This window comes from Podarcis bocagei, assembly GCF_964188305.1.
Source record: "Podarcis bocagei genome assembly, chromosome: 10".
Taxonomy (NCBI): domain Eukaryota; kingdom Metazoa; phylum Chordata; class Lepidosauria; order Squamata; family Lacertidae; genus Podarcis; species Podarcis bocagei.
This window is the reverse complement of record NC_138135.1, coordinates 4,393,242-4,411,532: the sequence shown is the minus strand read 5'-3', so window position 1 is coordinate 4,411,532 and position 18,291 is coordinate 4,393,242. Positions and strand designations below refer to the sequence as shown.

General features: G+C 52.9%; 1 protein-coding gene across 1 annotated transcript; it reads right to left on the bottom strand.

The window, feature by feature from the left end:
* Positions 1 to 378: 378 nt before the first annotated feature.
* On the bottom strand, positions 379 to 18,232 carry CHKB (choline kinase beta). The gene is made up of 12 exons (XM_081210400.1): positions 18,004 to 18,232; positions 14,427 to 14,535; positions 13,038 to 13,151; positions 11,246 to 11,379; positions 10,221 to 10,325; positions 8,912 to 8,970; positions 7,283 to 7,370; positions 6,035 to 6,143; positions 3,593 to 3,699; positions 2,518 to 2,599; positions 1,525 to 2,314; positions 379 to 1,014 (listed from the first exon to the last, which is right to left on the bottom strand). Exons 1-11 carry the CDS (start codon positions 18,180 to 18,182, stop codon positions 2,258 to 2,260), a joined length of 1,143 nt encoding a protein of 380 aa, XP_081066526.1. The 5' UTR covers positions 18,183 to 18,232; the 3' UTR covers positions 379 to 1,014; positions 1,525 to 2,257.
* Positions 18,233 to 18,291: the final 59 nt, after the last annotated feature.

Below are 18,291 nucleotides of genomic sequence, written 5' to 3'. Positions count from 1 at the left end.
CCAACTTTATTCCGAAGAGTCAGAAGCAATATTTTCACACTTAACTGGGGGGGGGGGATATTATTATGTTTGGCCTAATATTTTCTTCCTTTCAGCCTTCTTTCAAATTCTCAAAGTCTTACGGCAGGAATCCCTTCTGCTCATATGCTGACCAGATATACTATCCAAATGGATGCACTGAACACCCAACAGGATGAGATAGCTTTTGATGTGGAAGGGAAAATTTCTATTGAGCTCTGGGTCCCGTTGTGGGGCTCTAGGGGAGCTGGCTTGCGACCAATTCTACGGCTAGAGACATCTGACCTCCTCCCCTGGCACAGACACCCCAAAGTGATCAAGCACACACACACACAGAGAGAGAGAGTGTGTCCTAGTGAATGGAGTGCCAGGCTTTTATTGGCAATTGCAGAGATTACATTCCATGGTTATCATGAGTGATGCCGGAAAAGAAGAGCAGCCCTGAGAACAGAGAGAGAGGGCAGGCTGCCTGCCAAAGGCTAGCTTGGGCCAGAGAGCCCACCGCATCTCTGGCTCTCTCTGCTGGACATTCATAGAAATGCAGATACAACGAAGTTAACAAAGACCAAAAGGTGTCATTTATCTCCCACCGCCCCCAGCAAGCAAACCCATTCCCGGGGAAAGGAAGAAACAAGGTGGAAGGCACCCTCCCCTGCAAAATCTGGCCCTCCAGCAGGTCCAAAAGCTTGTGCTGCTGCTGGGCAAGGGGCAGGAGCCGCCCCCAAGTCCTGGCCTCAACTGCCTGTCGTTCCAGAGAGGCTCCGGCGAAGTGGGCTGGGATTACATCTGGGGAGGGAAGACCTCCAGAGCAAACCCTGCCCCCCCCAACCGAGGATCCTCTGGGGCGACCTTTGCCCTCTGGCTCTGCCTCCGAAGCCCTCCCGCTGCCTCCCCAGTCCTGGCCAAAGCGTCTCCTTGGGAAACCGCACGAGGGAACCAATCCAGTAATGGGAGACGGTGGCCAGAGCTGGGGGTCCCTGCAGCAGAAAGTAAGGCCTAGAGCAGTGTTTCCCAAACGTTTTTGGGCAACGGCACACCTGTGAGCCGGAAAAAAATCTCGCGGCACACCACCATTAAAGCCCCGCCCCGTGACGTCAGCGCGCAGCGTCACGCCGGGAGGGACGCACAAAAGCGAAAGTTTTTTCCCTCCCCCTTGCCGGGGTGGGAGGAGGCAGCAGAGCGAGGGCAGCTGAGGCGGCGGCGGCTGTTGTGGTGGTGGCGGCGATAGCGGGCGGAGGAGGGGGCGGCGGCGGGAGTTGCTGCTGCTGTTGTTGCTGCTGCTGCCCGGACATGCCGGCCTCCTCCTCCTCCGCTGTCTCGCGATCCTCCCTTTTGCGCGCGCTGCCCCGCCGCTCGGCACCACCACCGCGGAGCCGCCCCCGGCTCGACGCGGATCCTCGCCGCCGCCTCTCACCGCCCGACTCGCCCGCCTTCCTCCCACGGCACACCAGCCGATGTCTCACGGCACACTAGTGTGCCGCGGAACACCGGTTGGGAAACACTGGCCTAGAGACCCTCTACCTCTGCCCCAAGGCTCACCAGAGTGGGGTGGGGCTCACTAGTCCTTGGCCTTTCACTGTGCAGTCTCTGTCCCCAAAGGCAGCCCCCCCCATGCCATCTGTGGCTGGCACTGAGGCAGACCAGAAGGACCCGTGAGGAGTCTAAGATCTGGAAGGGATGGGCTGAGCAGGGAAGGAGAGGGGTGAGCTTGTGCACAGATCTGGGGCAGGAGAGAAATCTCTGGTGGAGAGGGCTGAGCAAGGCCAAGGGAAGGCACAGTGGTGGAGGCAGCAGAGGGCATGGAGGGCCGAGGGCAACAGAAGGCAGAATGGAAGCAGGCGAGGGCCCGGGGGGGGGGGGCTCGCACATCCCCTCCCTGTCCCAAAGTGCGGAGATCTCTTCTTCCCACCTTCCCCGTGCCAAGGGACCTCCATCACGGAGGGACCGCCTGCCGGAAGCCATGCCTGCAACATTTAGCTGCCTGGCATCCTCCGGGTGTGCTGCCACCCCACGGGGGCTCCGTGGCCCCTTTGCCCGGCTACGAACCAGCCCAGCCAGAAGCCAGAGAGTTTTTGCCGCTGCGGAACGAGAGCTGGCCAGCCAACCCTCCTCCTGCGTCCGGGGAGAAAGCTTTGGTCCACTGGCAACGGTGCCTCTTGAGGTCCAGGAGTTCGAGTCCAGGTCCCGCGACGGCGCCAGCCAGGCCGAAGCCTGGGCGCGAAGGCAGGACGGGTGAGGGTCACTCGCAGAGAGATTTCTGCTGGAAGTAGGCTTCGAAGCGGCACTGGGCATATTCCTGGGAGGTAAGAGGAGGGGAGGAGGGCAGAGTCAGGGTCAGGCATTGCACCACCTTTCCCAGAACATGAGAAGCCACCAGCACCCAGTTCTAAAGGGATGCTCTTGTTGCATAATGCATTCCTCTGCCTTCACAAACCACTGGAAGTTCGCTGAAAGCATCACATGAGAAGAGCTTGCTAGGTCATCAACACAAGGACTCACCAGGTAGCCAAACTCGATGGTGGAGATCTTGGCCTGCAAGATGGACCACAAGCCCCAGAAGAAGTGGGAGGCCATCGCAAATCTGGGAGAGAGAGATGGGAAGGAGAGGAGTCAGGGAAGGAGGAGGAAGAGGAGCTGGAGGCGAGGCAACGGGGGTGCAAAGCGGCCTCTCTCCATCGTATAGAGGGGTGCTGGCTCAGGGATGGGGCAACTGCTCTGGACATCCATGCTTCCTGACTCCCTGTGGGGTAGTGGTTAGAAAAACGAGCTGGGACCCAGGAGAGCACGGTCCACACTTGGCTACGAAGCTCGCTGGGCGGGGCCTGGGCCTGTCGCTACCTGCCTGTCTCAGCCCAAGCTGCCTCACAGGGTTGTTATGAGGATAAAATAGGGGTGGCATATGCTCAGAGACTTTGCGCCTGTTCATCAGGGGAGACAGGAAGCCCAGAGCACTTGTTCTTTAGATGTCCCTTTTATGAAGAGGCACGTAGGGAGACCATTGATCCCCTGCTGGTGAGGCTCGCTGAGCTCCTGGAAAAGCAAAAAATTGACCTTTTCCTATTAGGGCCTTCTCAGTGATGGCTCCGACCTGGTGGAATGCTCTGCCCCAGGAGACCAGGGCCCTGCAGGATTTAACCTCCTTCCGCAGGGCCTGTAAGACAGAGCTATTCCGCCTGGCTTTCCATTTGAACTTAGCCTGATCTTTTATTCCCCTTCCTTCCCTCCCCCTCCCCTTTTTATGAAGATTACCCGCTCTGGGATCTCACAGCTAATTCTCCCCTGGTCTCCTCGCTGGCCCAAGTAGGACTAATTTAGCCAGCTAGCCCTGGTGATCATCTTATTGGATGGATTTCCCCCCTAAATTGATTTCGGAATTCTGAATTTATTGTTATTCACGTTTTATACTGTACTTTGTGCTATATTTTTGTTGCATTAATTAAGTATTTTAAATTTGTTATTAGTCTCCCTGAGCCCGGTTTTCTGAACCGGGAAGGGCAGGGTAAAAATAATAAAATTATTATTACTATTATTTATTAATTCCCAAGGTGACTTTCCTGCGTTCCCAGACACTGACCGGCTGATCTCCAGAAGCATCTCCTCCTCGAGGCGTTCCTGCTCTTCCGGGGACGGGCGCGCTTTCTTCCCAGCCGCCTCCTCCAGGTAGCAGCGGATAAAATGCAGCTGTGGAAAAAGTAGCCTCAGGGTGAGCTGGGAGAACAGAGCCGGGTCCTGACACGGCAGGCCGCTCCACTCTCAGAGATCACCTTGCTCTGGCCTACTTGCCTAAACATGCTCATTACTGATCCTCTTAATTTGATTTATAACCCACCCTTCCCCTCAAGGTCCCAGGGCACGTCCCCACGCTTTCAAAAGGCAACACTGGAAACCAAAAAGCTTGTGCTTTTGGGAGACCGACAGCTGTTTCTCCCCAATAAATATCTCCCTTTAAATAAAAAAAAGACGATTTATTGCTTTTTGGTGAAGCTGAGAGGCAGCTCAGAGAAACAGAAGAGGCTGCTAGACCAGGCCGGTGGCCCAATTAGTCCAGAGTCCTGTTGTCCACGGTGGCACAATCAGACGCCTGCGTGAAAAATCTGAAAGCAGGATTTGGGCACAAGAGCAACTCTCCTGTGGTTTCCAGCATCTGGGATGGAGAAGGATTGCTGCCTTGGAGACAGAGCACAGCCATCCTGGCTAGGAGCCCTCAATAGCCCTCTGCTCCTCCATGAATTTGCCCAATCCTCTTTGAAAGCCTTCCAAATTGGTGGCCCTCGCTGCTTCCTGTGGCAGTGAGTTCCATAGTTCAACTATGCGTGGAGGACTTCCTTTTCTCTGCCCTGAATCTTCCATCATCTAACTTCATCAGATGTCCACAAGTTCTAGTCTGGCAAGAGAAAAACCTTTTCTCTACCCACTTTTTGCGTGCTGTGCATCATTTTATAAACTTCTAATGTGTTGCCTCTTACCCAGCTTTTCTCTAAACTAAAAGGTCGCGGACATTGCAATCAATCTTTGTAAGGTCATTGTGCCAGCCCCTTTCCTAAACTTTTCCAAACTCCACAATATCCTTTTTGAGGTGAGGCAACCAGAATGTGGTTGTACCAAAATTTTGTACAGTGGTACCTCGGTTTAAGAACTTAATTCGTTCCAGAGGTCCGTTCTTAACCTGAAACTGTTCTTAACCTGAAGCACCACTTTAGCTAATGGGACCTCCCACTGCCGCCTGAGCATGATTTCTGTTCTCATGCTGAAGCAAAGTTCTTAACCCAAGGTACTATTCCTGCTGAATTGTTTCCAAGTCAGGGACTCTTACAGTTTCCAATTGTGTCAGTCTGTAACCCGAGATACCACTGTATAACAGCATGACAATATTGACAGCCTTGTTCCGAATCTTCCAAAAGTCTGCTTCTGTATTTTAGTGGAGTTTAGTGTGCTTTGGAAAGAACTGTGACAGATGAGGGAGGCAGAAATCAATGTTCAAATAAAAATTCCTGCAGTCTTGCTGCTCTGGGCAGGGGCTTCTGAGAGCACCCCCTCCCCCAAAAGGCTGCTCTCTAGCCTCCCTGAGCCTTCAGCCTCCAGAAGCATCAAGGCTACTGACCTGACCAGTTTCAAACGCACACAGTCAGCTGCTAAGTCAAACGTGCACCAATGGCTGGTCAAGCCAGCAGCAACTTAGTATAAGAGCCTAAGAGGTTTCTGCCAATTACAACGACACCCTCCAAAAAACCCATTACTTGATTAGATTTGAAACCAAAACTCTTGTAATCCGTAATTTATAATGAAATGTTATGCAAATGTAAGGGAGAGACAGTGATACTCAGAGGACCCAGCTGTTGATATACTGGCATTTATTCTGGAAACCCAAAGGCAGGTCCCGTAAGTTAGAAATGGGTTTACAAAGCAATTATAATGTTTTATTTATAACTACGCAAATAAAAAATCAACACCCCCGCCCCCCGCACACAAAGCCTGCAGGAACTACAGAACAGAGACGCCTGCTTTCAAATGCAGTTATGGGGAACCTAAATGCTTGTTGCAAACCACTTTTGAGATGTAAAGGCAGCCAAAATTACCAGGTATTTGGGACTTTACAGAAAAGACGAGTGAAAGGCAACCAGATAGAAGCTTATCAAAATTATGCATGACATGGAGAAAGGGAATAGAGAAAAGTTTCCCCTCTTCTCTCATAACACTAAAAGTGATGCACAGCCAGCAAAGCTGAATGTTAAGAGGACTTATTGCAAACTGCTTTTAGCCAGAGTTTCCTGTTGGCCTTGATATTAACTCTCCTACCTACATTTACTCACAAACTGTGATTCATCAGCCGTGTGTTATATGAATGCACATGTGTCATTCTATTTCTCCCTTTTGCTGTGGAGGCTTCAGCACAACAGCAAGCCGCCATCACGGAATAATTCGGCGAGAAACAAAAATGGGCCGTCAACAGAGAAACGGCCACTTCCTTCAAGCGAGAGACGCCACGTCCTTGTGGCGAGCAAAGGGCAGGTGTTACCTGTTGCTGGCGGCTGGGGTAGTTTTCCGGGCTGGCTTTGTAGAAAGGCCACTGGTCGTGGGCGTAGTTGTACACCCATTCGCAGAAGTGATTGGCGATGTCGAAGCCCCTGCAGGGAGAGAGGGAGGGAGGGTGAAGCTCAGCCCACTGGACTCTGTGGCTGAGAATCAAGCCAGGATCACACCCGCCCCACCAATATTGGCAGATCCCTCCAGCTGGCCTGCTACAGGGCTGGGGTGTGGGACGCTTGCCAATGGGCTTCACTGGAATGAAACCTCTTTTGAGAGTTTCATGGTGGGAAAAAGCCCCATCGGTAGTGGGGCAGCAGGCCTGCCCCCCCCATTTTTCCTTGGCACAGAGAAATCCAGAGGCCTGCCTGGTTAAGGGGTCACCATGCCAAGCCCGGCCCTGCAGTCATTGCCAGGCATCTTGCCACTAATAATAATAATAATAATAATAATAATTATTATTATTATTATTATTATTATTATTTCTTTTTTATACCCCGCCCATCTGACTGGGTTTCCCCAGACACTCTGGACGGCTTCCAATGGAACACTAAAATACATTAACCTATTAAACATTAAAAGCTTCCCTAAACAGGGCTGCCTTCAGGTGTCTTCTAAAAGTCTGGTAGTTGTTTTTCTCTTTGACATCTAGTGGGAGGGCGTTCCACAGGGCGGGCGCCACTACCAAGAAGGCCCTCTGCCTGGTTCCCTGTAACTTGGCTTCTTGCAGGGAGGGAACCGCCAGAAGGCCCTCGGCGCTGGACCTCAGTGTCCGGTCAGAACGATGGAGGTGGAGACACTCCTTCAGGTATACTGGACCGAGGCCGTTTAGGGCTTGAAAGGTCAGCATCAATATGTTGAATTGTGCTCAGAAATGTACTGGGAGCCAACGTAGGTCTTTCAAGACCGGTGTTATATGGTCTTGGTGGCCGCTCCCAGTCACCAGTCTAGCTGCTGCATTCTGGATTAGTTGTAGTTTCTGGGTCACCTTCAAAGGTAGCCCCACGTAGAGTGCATGGCAGTAGTCCAAGCGGGAGATAACTAGAGCATGCACTACTCTGGTGAGACAGTCTGCGGACAGGGAGGGTCTCATCCTGCGTACCAGATGGAGCTGATAAACAGCTGCGCTGGACACAGAACTGACCTGCGCCTCCATGGACAGCTGTGAGTTCAGAATGACCAAGTCCTGATGTCTGCCGCCCGCTTCCCTCCCTGCCCTCCGCCCTCACCCCCAGCTCACCGGTAGTTGTAGCTGCTGTACTCGAAGTCGATCAGCATGAGGCGGTCGGAGGCAGCGGACTCACGCCCAGCCAGGAGCAGGATGTTCCCTGGGTTGTGGGGAGAGAAGGAGCAAGAGCAGGAGAAGGGATCAGCGCCACTCACCATGGCCGCTATGTTCGCCACCCCCTCCAGTGTCAAGGGCAGCATTGTGTAGTGGTTAGGAGCAGTGGACTCGTAATCTGGTGAGCCGGGTTCGCTTCCCTGCTCCTCCACATGCAGCTGCTGGGTGACCTTGGGCCAGTCACACATCTCTGAAGTCTCTCAGCCCCACTCACCTCACAGAGTGTTTGTTGTTGGGGAGGAAGGGAAAGGAGAATGTTAGCCGCTTTGAGACTCCTGAAGGGGAGTGATAAAGCGGGATATCAAATCCAAACTCTTCTTCTCTTTTTATAATTATATTTATTTATATCCCACCTCCCCCCCCCCCCGACAAGAACTCAAGGCAGCTCAGTTGAAACAGAACCTTGTGGAGAAGCAATTGTTAAACGCACACATATTTTGTAGGTACAGTCATACCTCGGGTTGAAGTAGCATTTTCGGGTTGCACTCTGCAGCGACCCGGAAGTAACAGAGCGTGTTACTTCGGGGCTTCACCGCTCGCGCATGTGCAGACGCTCAAAATGACGTCACACGCATGCGCTGAAGCGGTGACATGCGACCCGCGGAAGCGGGTTGCGTTCGCTTCAGGATATGAACGGGGCTCCGGAACGGATCCCGTTCGCATCCAGAGGTACCACTGTATAGATAATATGTACATTTTACATGTGAATATATATGCGTAATGGAACATGTCTCTCCCATCTCCATCTGTAACTCTCTAATGGTTTGATTTCACTCCCAAAGGTGCAGACGGATGCCAACAAAAATTGTGCACAGTGTATGTCTCTCTCTCTGTGATCTACAAAAACATGAAGATAATTACAAGAAAAAAAGCCCTCTCATTAAAAGCAACCAGTTCCCCAAAGCCTGCTGGAACAAGGGCAGTATTCATCTGCTGCGCAGGTATTCTATACCTGCTGGTGAAGGTATTCATCTGCTGGCGGAAGGAGAGCAAGGAGGGAGCCCATCTGGCTTCCCTAGGCAGGGAGATCCAAAGACTGGGAACTGCCACCAATAAGGCCCTGTCTTGAGTCCCTACCCAGTATGCCTGTGAGGGGGATCGGACTGAAAAAATTGCCCCCCTGAAGCTCTTAGAGCCCAGTCAGGTTCATATGAGGGAACAGGATCTTTCAGTATTCCTCTGGATACTGGTTTCTGGGAGTCACAGGTGGACAGAGAGCCCTGTGGAACTCAGGTTCTGCTCCCAGAACTGGCCTCAATGGGCCCTTTGGGTCTGATCCAGCTGAAAGGCTCTTCGTATATGGCCTTCCATTCAGGGTGGCCGCAGGCACTACGTTGTTCTCATAGCAGAAGGAAGCCAGGGTGGTGTGCCTTGCCCTGCTCTGCTCCAGGGAGCAATCTCAGCATCATTCAGGGGGTGGGGAGTGGGACTCTGAGCTCCACCCAATATTCACAGCCCCCCTGGCCAGAACCTGGGGGAAAGATCACACCACCACCCCAGCTTCCCTTCCCACTTCAGTGTCCTCACCTTCTTGCACATCGTTGTGGCAGAAGACCACGGGGGACGGGGTGGACTCCAGCAGCTCCCTGAAATTCCAGGAGAGAGAGAGAGAGGAAGGAGAGTTGGGAGAACGAGGAGGGAGTTTGCTTTGCACAGGGGAATCCCCCACCCTGAAACAGAGCATATTTGGAGAGGGAAAGGGCCCCCCCCAAAAGAAAACACAGAAAATATTCACATCCACCCCATCAATTCATGGGAGACAAGACGGAGTTTTCTCCTGCTCCACAGGGCAGGATTCAACCCAAACCAACGGATTCAAATGACAAAGAAGGAGTTTCCAGCTCAAAATTAGGAATGACTTTCTGACGGCAAGAGCTATGGAAGGGACAACCTTGGAAGGCGGCTGGAATCTCCTTTGTTGGAGGTTTATAAACAGAGATTGGATGGCTGTCTTTCAGGGATTCTTTTGCTGTGTTTCCTGCATAGCAGGGGGTTGGACTAGATGGCCTTTGGGGCTCCCACCCGTCTCTACAATTCTGTGATTATCTTGGCCAGAAATGCATCTTCCCTGTTTCGAGGCCGGTTGCCTTTTGCAGCCAGAGCTTCAGACAAGTCCAACAACTGGTCCATTTCCTCTGGCGTTGGAGTGCACCCCCACTGCTGCCCCAAAGCCTCCTGGCAGGAGAGGGGCTGAGGCGGGCAAGGCACCTGCTCTGCCACTTAGAGCTATGGACCCTGCCTTGGCAGGGGGCGCGTGACGGACAGCAAGGGGCGAGGCATCCTGTCAGGGGACTGCCATCGGAACAGGGGAGGGAGGCGGCGGGGCCGTTGGGATACAGAGAGCCTCTGAAACTCCAGAGGAGCAGTTCCTCTTCCAGTGGTGAGAAAAGCCACACCTCCAGTGAGGAAGAGAGGGAAGGGGCCAGTCAAGCGAGGAAAGGGCTCAAGGATGCTGCTGAGAACCCCAGCGCCTCACCTCGCCAGGCTGGCCAGGAGGGACACATGCCCCTTCCATCGCCCAGCTTGCACAGAGGGGTGAAACGCAAGGAGGGGGGGAGGAGACTTAGGGTGCCGAAGTTCTTATGTTGGGGGAGAAGCCAGAAGGGGCCACTCCCGGATTCTGCAAGTGACTGAGATGGACATGAACTTAGTAGATCTGCACTGTAAATAGTTTGCACAATAAAACCTGTAAAAGACAGGTTGGAGTCCTGCCTGGTTACTCACGAGCAAACACCATCAGCACCTGACACATCCTATCACGGACTTGCTAATTCTGCCAGGGGGCACAGCACTGACCCAAGGCCCCCGATCCTGTGCCCCACTGCTGCCCGCTCACCTGAGGCTGCGCATTTCCGCTTCCAAGTTGTACGCCTTGAGCTTATGGAGCTTCTGCAGCTGGGCTTCCTGGGGGAAGGTCAGGTCGGAGATCTGCCTCAAGTACCTGCCAACAGGGGGAAAGGAGAATCGGTCAGTCACTGGCTTTCTCCAGCCACAACCCAACAGGCTGTGATGGCCTGGGACTCAGAGCCAGAGGAGTCTCAATCTGCACCGGATCCTCTGCCTCAGGCATCATCTGAACCAAGTCTGGGGCCTGATTCTGAAGAGCCCCAGTCTGCACAGGTTCCCCTGCAACAAGCACCAGCTGGGCCGAGTCAGGGGCCTGAGCCTGCCCTGGCTCCAGATGCAGGGATGACCTCCTTGCCTTCAGCTGGGCCATCACTTACAGCTGCTCCACTACCAGTTGGGTCAGGGAGGCTGAGGCGGCCTCTGGGTCTAGTAACCCACCGACGTCTCCTGAGCTGCAGAGACTGAGGTCTGAGAGAAGGAGAGACCTGAGTACTCGCAGGAGGAGTGCTCACCTTCTAGCAAGACAGGGAGGTGAGTCACCAGGGGATCAGGACCGGCCGTTACCCCAACAGAGATAAAAGGCTGTCGGACTCTGCCCCAGGTTGCGGGACCAACATTGCTGTTTGCCAGAATCTCCCTGAGATCCTGTACCTGTCCTTGCCTGGGTTCCTGCCTCGTGTCCTGCCTTGGCCCTGTTGGACTGACTCTTAGCGGAACCTCCGGATTCTGGACTGGTCCTGGACTGCCTTTCAAGGGTTTCCCCTGGGCCCAGCACACTCCTTATTCACTTTTTGTACCAGATCTCCTCTTATCCTCCCTGTTAGTTCGGCAAGATGGAAGTATTCCATCATTTTAGATAACCAGTCTGTTTTAGTTGGGACGCTGCTGTTTTTCCAATTCTTGGCAATCAATAACCCTGGTCTGACCATTCTTTTTATTTCCTCCGACATGATACCTAGGAGAAAGGGTTCTGGTTTTCTAGCCTGCAGCTTTCAAAAGCACCAGGAGCCTTACTTCTCCATCGTCCCGAACATCCACTTGGGCTGTTTATTGAAGGGCATCACCATCTCGTGGAAGCGAGCCATCTTCGTGGCGATCTCCCCCGAGATGCTGGGGTCGGGCAAGTCCTCTGTGGTCAGGCGGCGGCTCTGCGGGGAAGAGACATGGGCGGCATGAGAGCCTCTTCCTCTCCCGCCCAACGGAAGCCAATTCCCACTGCTAGCAATAGCTCCGTGGGCACCTGCCCCAGAGGTGTGGGAACCCCTGCGCAACAGAGCGCAGAAACAGCAGGCAAGAAAACATTTATTGAGAGTCCGTATAACGGGGGGGAGGAAAGTTGTGTGTGCGTGTCTGGGGCCACTAAACCACGGCAGAAAATGAAGGAGGGCATGTTGGCAACATCCACAAGCGGACTAGCCTACCTCACAGGGCTGCTGTGGTGAGAACACTGGACAGCCACCCTGTACAAAGCATTGCTTAGAATAGCAGCCTGCACAACCCATTAAGGAAGATAATATGACACTGGCTCCCGGTGGAGTACAGGATCAGGCTTAAGGTGCTGGTTTTAACCTTTAAAGCCCTATACGGCCTAGGACCCTCATACCTACGGGACTGCCTCTCCTGGTATGTCCCACGGAGGACCTTACGGTCTTCAAACAAAAACACCTTGGAGGTCCCGGGCCACAGGGAGGTTAGGGTGGCCTCAACCAGAGCCAGGGCTTTTTCAGCCGTGGCCCCGATCTGGTGGAACAAGAGACTAGGGCTCTGCGGGACTTGACATCTTTCCGCAGGGTCTGCAAGACGGAGCTGTTCCACCAGGCCTTTGGCCAAGATGCAGTCTGACCCCCTCCTTCTGTAATCCTCATAGAACTCTAGCCCAATGGTTGCCATTAATTTGACTCTGAATTGATTTTAGAATGAATTTAGAATGTATTTCAATTACAGTGGTGCCCCGCAAGACGAAATTAATTCGTTCCGCAAGTTTTGTTGTCTAGCGAATTTTTCGTCTTGCGAATCACGAAATCCCATAGGAATGCATTGAAAATCAATTAATGCGTTCCTATGGTCAAAAAAAGTCCAAACAAAGCCAAATTTGGTACAACAACAGTTTATTAACTGCTCTTTAAAGTCACACATACTGTAAAGAGCAGTTCAAAAATTGAAGGGAAAATAAATTAACTTTATAAACAAAACATGTCTTTGTTTTTAGACAAAGGAAACAAGTCGCGAGACGTTTTCGTCTTGCGAAACAAGCCCATAGGGAAATTCGTCTTGCGAGGCAAATCGAAAACGGAAAATCCTTTCGTCTAGCGAGTTTTTTGTCTTGCAAGGCATTCGTCTTGCGAGGTACCACTGTAATTGATTGTGATTTTATGTAAACTGTGTTATTTTTACTGTTGTTAGCCGCTCTGAGCCCGGCTTTGGCTGGAGAGGGCGGGATATAAAAAAATTATTATTATTATTATTATGAAATTCAAAGCGGAAACCATTAATTGTATTTATTCAAAGCTCAATTAAAACTATTTCGTTCAGGCTTCCTCAAACTCGGCCCTCTGGATGTTTTCAGACTACAATTCCCATCATCCCTGACCGCTAGGGATCATGGGAGTTGTAGGCCAAAAACATCTGGAGGGCTGAGTTTGAGGAAGCCTGATTTAGTTTAATTAATTCCTACAAACCTGATGAACTTGATTCAGCTTTTCCAAGTCTGAAAGTCATTTACACCTCCCGTATTCCTTCTGCCAGTCCCTCAGGTAATCCCACCCACCCCACGAACCGCTGATCCAGCGCACCGCCAACAACCCACCGGGATATATTCCTCCAGGCGCCCCTGGGGGAAGATGCCGTAGAGTCGCGGTCCCAGCATCCGCTCGGCCAGGATGGCAAACATGACGCTCTCGAGAACCAGCGAGTCGACCCCCTGCGGGAGAGAGAAAGGCGATGGGGTCAGATTCTGCCCTTGCCGCCACCCCCACCCCCCCGAAGAAAGAGGGTGTTGCACAGCCCTGGCAGAGAAAGACGTGCAAATCATAGAAGTGTAGAGTTGGAAGGGACCCTGATGGTCATTTGACAGTCAAACGGCCACAGCAGGGAGGGCAACAGAATTGTGGGGCCTCCAAACCCCAGAGGGACAGAGAAGACAAAAAGGATTCGAGATCAGGCTGGCCACAAACGAGACCCTGAAGTGGCCTAAGAACAGAAGAAGAGCCTGCCGGATCAGGCCAACGGCCCATCGAGTCCAGGATCCTGTTCTCGCAGTGGCTGACCAGATGCCTCTTTGGGAAAACCTGCAAGCCAGATTCAAGCACCCAGAGCAGCACTTTCCATTCCTGCGGTTTTAAGTAACTGGGATTCAGAAGCTTTCCTTCCTCCTGCACCGCACAGAGCCATCCTGGCCGGTGGCCATTGATAGCCCTCTCCTCCTCCAGGAATCTATCTAATCCTCTTCAAAATCCACAACCCGAAGCCTCCGGAGCGCAGCGGGAGTTCCTGCTGCGCTCTGGAGGCTTCAGGCAGCTACGCCGGAAGCCTGAAGAGCAAGAGGGGTTGGTGCGTACTGACCCCTCTCACTCTCCATGCTTCAGTGAAGGCAACCCGAAGCCTCCGGAGCGCAGCGGGAGTTCCTGCTGTGCTCCGGAGGCTTTGGGTTCCTTTAGACCTGCTCCCCAGGGCTGGTGGGGGGGGGAAGCCCAGCTTTCCCCCGCCAGCCCCAAAGAGCAGGTCAGGGAGCAGCGGAAAGGATGCGCACAGCCTTCCCACTGCTCCCCGAGCTTGTGGGGCTGGCGGGGGAAGCCCGGGTCCCGCCCCAGTCCCAGGGACCACACATTTGCTCCATAAGACGCACAGACATTTCCCCTTAGATTTTAAGAGGAAAAAAGTGCCTCTTACGAAGTGAAAAATACGGTAACCAGGAGAGCTGCTCCTTTGCAACCAGAACTGGAGGAGGATTGAGACCCGCCCACCCAGGCTGCCCCCAGTGGTAAAAAGCAAAAATTGCAGACGAGAGCCCTAGTTCTTGCTGGATCTTCAAATGTGGGGCAGGGCTGCATTTAGACACCTCCCTGCTCTTCACTAAAGTTTCCCGCAAGGTGCTGTCAGTGCTACATCAGTTCCTCTTCAGCCCCTGGGGAGCCAGCACAGAGAAGGCCATGCCAAGGGGTTGGGAACCCAGAGCACCAGGACCAGAAGATCTCACCTGGAGGATGACTCCGTAGATACGCAGGAGAACTTGGCGTGGCTCATCTTCCGCAGTCACAATGTGATCGGGGAGGGTGCACTTGTAGAGGAGGTTGCTGAGCCCCCCGCTATGGAGAAAGCACAACCCAGGAGGGGAGGAAGAGTCAGAAACGGGGAGGGCAGATGGAGATTGAAGAACAGCAGAACTGGCAGGGAGAAAGAGCCTCCAGGCAGGCAAGCCAGCAATAACCTCCTTCCTCAGGAGGCCAAACACCCCCCCCCCCAAAGTGTCTGTGTGCTCATGTTCAGACTTTAATAATGCCAGGCCAATCGCCCACCTAGGCAAGCAGTCTGCTCTCACAAGGCCCAAGCAGATGCCCCAACAAAAAACCTGTAGTAGTAGTAGTAAAGGTAAAGGTAAAGGTAAAGGTAAAGGTACCCCTGCCCGTTACGGGCCAGTCTTGGCAGACTCTGGGGTTTGTGCGCCCATCTCACTCTATAGGCCGTGGGCCAGCGCTGTCCGGAGACACTTCCGGGTCACGTGGCCAGCGTGACAAAGCTGCATCTGGCGAGCCAGCGCAGCACACGGAACGCCGTTTACCTTCCTGCTGGTAAGCGGTCCCTATTTATCTACTTGCACCCAGGGGTGCTTTCGAACTGCTAGGTCGGCAGGCGCTGGGACCGAGCAGCGGGAGCGCACCCCGCCGCGGGGATTCGAACCGCCGACCTTTCGATCGGCAAGCCCTAGGCGCTGAGGCTTTTACCCACAGCGCCACCCACGTCCCACAGTAGTAGTAGTAGTAGTAATTTATTACTTCTACCTTGCCCATCTGGCCAGACCTCTCCAGCCACTCTGGGCAGCTCCTAACAGAATATTAAAAACACAATAAAACATCAAACGTTAAAAACGACCCTAAACAGGGCTGCCTTCAGATGTCTTCTAAAAGTCAGGGGTGGAGTTTGGGGATCCAAAGGGTGTATAATTATAATTTGTCTTTTTCTTTTTATTCTGTTTTGTTATCAGTATGAAAAGTGGGGAATTCGTGGAAGGGAATTTGGGTCGACTTTAGAAAAAAGGATTTAAGAATGAGTACTGAGGTATAAATTTTGAGGTTTATAAGGTAAAATTGGTTTTTTTAAATGAATTAAGTATAAAAAGGTTAAAAAATGGGGATAAGAACTTGTTGAATTTACAATTTGAATTGGAATATAAGAAGGGGAGGTGCGGGGAAGTCAGGGAAATATGTTATAGAAAATAAGGATTGCAAACTGTATATGTTTTTAATTTTTCTTTTTGTTTTTTCTTTTTGGCTTTTTAAAATGGAAAATTCCTAATAAATATTTATTAAAAACAAACAAACAGATGTCTTCTAAAAGTCAGATACAGTCATACCTCGGGTTACAGGTGCTTCAGGTTGCATTTTTTCGGATTGCGGACCGCCGAAACCCGGAAGTACCAAAACGGGTTACTTCCGGGTTTTGGCGGTTGTGTATACGCAGAAGCGCTAAATCGCGCTTTGCGCATGCGCAAAAGTGCCAAATCGCAAACCGCACACGCACAGATGCATCCACTGTATATTAAAAAAATGAAAGCTGCAGGCTCGACTGCCCCAGTTGTGGGCAGGGCACTGGGAGAACATTACCAGTGACTGCTTGACACAATGGCTCATCACGGCCTCTACAGCTGGAGGAGGCAATGTTTCTGAATCCCAGTTGCTGGAAGACACGTTAGGGGAGAGTTGCTCCTGGGCTCAGATCCTTATGTTTTATGCTATGTAAATTAGGTAGTGTGTTGTGTAAATGTATATGTATGTGTTTTATATGTTAATAAAATTAAAAGGGGGGGGAAAGGAAAAGTCGTCTCCACTGTGCGGGCAACAAAATGCCAATTTTAGCTACTCCCTAGAAGATGTTCTGCCCTCCTTCAATGCCCTGTTGTTTGCCAATCTCACTGGCAGACCCACCCCAGCCATGCTCTGTGCTGGGCAGGGCTCTGGCAGTGTGGGAAGCATTCCTGGAATGCCTTGAGACGGTGACCTGTGGGCCTGCTGTAACACATCCTACAGGAGAAAGGAACAATTGACCCACACCCCTCCTCCTCCTCTGGGGGCAGGAAAGGCACAGAGCCTGCAAGGAAGAAGTGAGTCATTTTCCGGAGAGCTGAGCTGTCCAGCTGCAAGAGCAGCAGCAGAAGCAAAGAATAATAATATAATAATAATAAATTTTATTTATACCCCGCCCTCCCCAGCCAAGACCAGGCTCAGGGCGGCTAACAACCGATAATAAAAACAAGTTGACTGAAATACAACTTAAAAAACAAGATTAAAGTACAACATTAAAACATTAAAGAAGCAGGCCAGAGGGATTTATATCTCTCTATATATACAGGAACGTAATTGCAAGTGCCTACGGCTTCAAATATCTGAAGGGCTGTGACGTGGAAGATGGAGCAAGGTTACAGGGAGCAGCGGCTTCAAGTTACAAGATAGGAGATTCCGATCAACATCAGGAAGAGCTTTCCGGTGGCAAGAGATGTTCGACAAGGGAACGGGCGCCCTTTGGAGATGCTGGACTCTCCTTCCTGGAAAGGTGGTTGGATGGCTCTGTTTGAGAATCCTTGGCAGATCAGCCACCCAACCTCCGCTTAAAAAGCCTCCAGCGAGATCCCACTTCCGAACAGCTCTCGCCAGCAGAAGGTTTCTTCTTCCAGGTGTATTTAGTCAGGGTCTCGTTTCTTGGAACTTGAAGCCACTGGTTGGGTCCTACTCACCTGAGCAGGGGGAAGCAAGCTTGCAAAACCACACAACAACCCTGAGAGGTAGGTTAGGCTGACGGAAGACAGTGACTGGCCCTCACAGGGAGCTTCTTGGCACAGTTGCAGGGGAATTCGAACCCTGATCTGTCTGAGGTTCTATTCTGACACTCTAACCATTACACCGCACTGCCTCTCCTCCCCATTTAACCTCCCCCCACGGCCCTGCCAGGTAGGTTAGGCTGAGAGGCAGTGACCAGCCCCCAAGGCTACCCTATGGCCGAGAGGCAAAACTTGGAACTCTGCTTTCCCCCAGATCCTAGTCTTCGTTTGACCCCCCACACCAACCCTTCCAGGTAGGCTAGGCTGTGAGAGGTGCTGCCTGGCCCCCAAGGTTCATGGCATCAAGCCCCACTCCCCCCCAGGTCGTAGCCCAGCGCTCTAACCATTGCGCGGCACTGCCTCTCCTCCCCATTTCACCCCCACGCCAACCCTTCCAGGCAGGCCCGGCCCCCAAGGTTCATGGCATCAAGCCCAGCTCCCTCTCTCCTGGTCCAGCGCTCTAACCATTGCGCCACACTGCCCATTTCACCCCACGCCAACCCTGCGAGGTTGGCCAGCCTGAGGTTCTAGCCCTATTTCACCCCCCCCATACACACATAGCAACCCTGCGAGGTTGGCTCACGGGCGAGATTCGAACCCCGCTCCCTCCTAGGGGGCTCTTCTGAGCTGGAAATCCGGTGCGCCGCTATTCCACGCCCTACGGCAGAAGCGGCGAGTGGAGAGAGGCTGACGTCACCCGCGCGGCTCTTCGTCGCATTACGGCGGTGGGGGCGGGGCTCACCTGACGGGGACGATGCCGAGGTCTTCGGGCGCCGCCAGGCAGCGCCAAGCGCCGGCCAGGAACTCCCGGCACCAGAGGAAGGCGCGGAGGCGCGTGGGCCCGGGCACGGCCGGGGAGCCCCGGGGCGAGCTGGGCACGGCGAAGTCCCCTCCGGACCCGTTTCCCTCAGGCGACTCCATCCCGCGGCCCGCTCGCCTGCGCTGGCCGGAGCCCGCCAATCAGAGCGCCGCTCGCCTCAGCGCCTCCGCCAATGGCGGACGCGCCGGGCCTTCGCCCCACCCACCGGGC

Excerpts from the sequence above, each read along its gene's own strand:
- CHKB (XM_081210400.1), bottom strand. The coding sequence starts at position 18,182 with ATGGAGTCGCCTGAGGGAAACGGGTCCGGAGGGGACTTCGCCGTGCCC. Across the intron at positions 6,144-7,282 it reads TACAGCAGCTACAACTACCG|GGGCTTCGACATCGCCAATC; the intron begins GTGAGCTGGGGG and ends CTCTCCCTGCAG. Across the intron at positions 2,600-3,592 it reads ATGCTTCTGGAGATCAGCCG|ATTTGCGATGGCCTCCCACT; the intron begins GTCAGTGTCTGG and ends TCTCTCTCCCAG.